Below are 2,099 nucleotides of genomic sequence, written 5' to 3'. Positions count from 1 at the left end.
CGTAATAGGAATCTTGGAAATTCGAGATGTCACAGCGTGCGCAAAGTGCTTAGTGTTAAGTTCTAGTTTAGTTAAATATCCAAAAAATCCAAAAATAGTGTCTTTTTAGTTTGTTCTGTTTTGTTCGGATTTACGCGAGGTTTTCTTGTTTTTGTTTGTGCAGGTGATCTAGTAAGTGTATGCATCATACTCGAAATTCCGGGAAGTCATCACCATTAGTGTTCGACCCAGAGATCGAGAGAACAGTAAAGCATACAAAACGAGTACTACATCGTGAGAACAAGATTCTACAATCCCCTATACCAACATCTAAAGCAATGGAGAACTTAGCAACACCGGAGAAACAACCCGCAACTTCACAACCACAACAATTCTCGCCAACACCTACCCAACCTTCACCAAACACTACCATACCAATTCCACCACAACAACCGCAATCTACACAACCTACCTCTACATCTCCAGTACCATCATTCTCAACTTTTTTCCCAAACTTTGATAACAATCAACCAACTTCCACCCAAACAACATCTCTTCAACACCCAACTACAACCCAGACTGTCAATTTACAGCAGTCGTCTCCTTACGTTAGAATCATTCCTGATGACACTCCATCACCGATTCAAACTCAAGCACCTAATGCAACATCAATTCCGTCAGCCACTCGACCGGTTATTTCACAGCAAAGTCAGCCAATGCCAAATCTTTATAGATCAACCATCTATGATCAAGGAAATAACTCAGGTGATTTTGATGATGGTTATGAGGAATATGATAACTACATGGGTCAAAACGAGAGACAAGTGGTTAACACGGGTAGCTATGAGAGGCAAACAGTCGGATTGGGTGCGGCCGAGAGAATCAATCAAGGGAACGTAGGGTATCAACAATATGTGCAACCAACGCCTATACAACAGATGCCCCAACAATATCATCAACCTGACCCACTCAATCAGCATCCTGCTCCGAGAAGGCCGGTAGTGGACATTCCATTACCACCGCCGACACCTTAGATGCAGGGTCAGGCAAGACCGCTGCCACGAAACTTACACCGACCAGTGATTTTACCGGAAGGAATTCCACGTCGAAATAATCAAGGTCCAGTTCGAGGTATAGAAAGCCACTTCAGGCCTGCTATAGTTAACAATCCATCACCGGTTGTGATCCCGCAATTGCAAGGAGGGCGGTCATTCGAAGTACGAACGCAATCAATATCCAGTCTGCCTAAGTTTCATGGTCACGCACATGAAGAACCATATTTACACATTGCTGCATATGATGCACGTTGCAACACAATCAGCAGCCAAGGTTTCTCAGTCGATGATGTGAAATTGGTACTTTTCCAATTCACACTTGAAGACAAAGCACAGCAATGGTTTCATTCGCTACCGTCAGCTTCGATATTCACCTGGGGCGAAATGCAGCAGCAATTTTTAGATGAGTTCTATACTCATTTGCGTACTAACAATGCAAGGAAAGATATTCGAGCGTTTCGACAACAGCCCGGTGAGTTATTTCACGAAGCGTTCAATCGTTTCAAAATGATGCTCAAGAACTGTCCACATCATGAGATATATTTATGGGAGCTTATTAATACATTCCACGAAGGCCTAACAGATGAAGATGCCAGGGATGTAAATTCAATATCCAATGGTACTTTTGGAATGAATTACGAAGAAGATGATTGGGAATATTTGGAAAGAACCGCAAGGGCGTCAAAACGCAAAGCTCAATCCTCTAGAAGTGCACGACATTCGACAGTGAGAGCAGTAGAGAATCCACCGGAGGTAAATGGTCAGTTTCCATTGTGTGGATATTGTGGGGATCTAGGGCATATAGCGGATCAATGCCCAGGCATAATTGGTGAAAATGAAGATGTGAACTATGTGCAAGGTCGGGGTGGTGGAAGAAATTTCAACATGCAATCCAATACATATCACCCGGGCCTTAGAAATCACCCGAATTTTAGCTATGGGAATGCGAATAATCAGCTAAATCCGGGATTTCAAGGCAACAATCAGTCTGGTGGTCAAAGAAACTTCAATCAGAACCGATTTCAGGGCAACTTTCAAGGTGGCTACCAAAATGATCAAAGAGGA

At 43.1% G+C, this 2,099-nt stretch overlaps 1 protein-coding gene across 1 annotated transcript; it reads left to right on the top strand.

The window, feature by feature from the left end:
• Positions 1–317: 317 nt before the first annotated feature.
• LOC110875934 (putative uncharacterized protein DDB_G0290521) lies at positions 318–1,013 on the top strand. The gene has a single exon (XM_022124126.1). The coding sequence runs from the start codon at positions 318–320 to the stop codon at positions 1,011–1,013; it is 696 nt and encodes a 231-aa protein (XP_021979818.1).
• The last annotated feature ends 1,086 nt before the right edge of the window (positions 1,014–2,099 follow it).

Source organism: Helianthus annuus, chromosome 8 (genome assembly GCF_002127325.2).
Source record: "Helianthus annuus cultivar XRQ/B chromosome 8, HanXRQr2.0-SUNRISE, whole genome shotgun sequence".
Classification (NCBI taxonomy): domain Eukaryota; kingdom Viridiplantae; phylum Streptophyta; class Magnoliopsida; order Asterales; family Asteraceae; genus Helianthus; species Helianthus annuus.
Note: the sequence above shows the minus strand (reverse complement) of the source record. Positions and strands in the feature narration are given on the sequence as shown.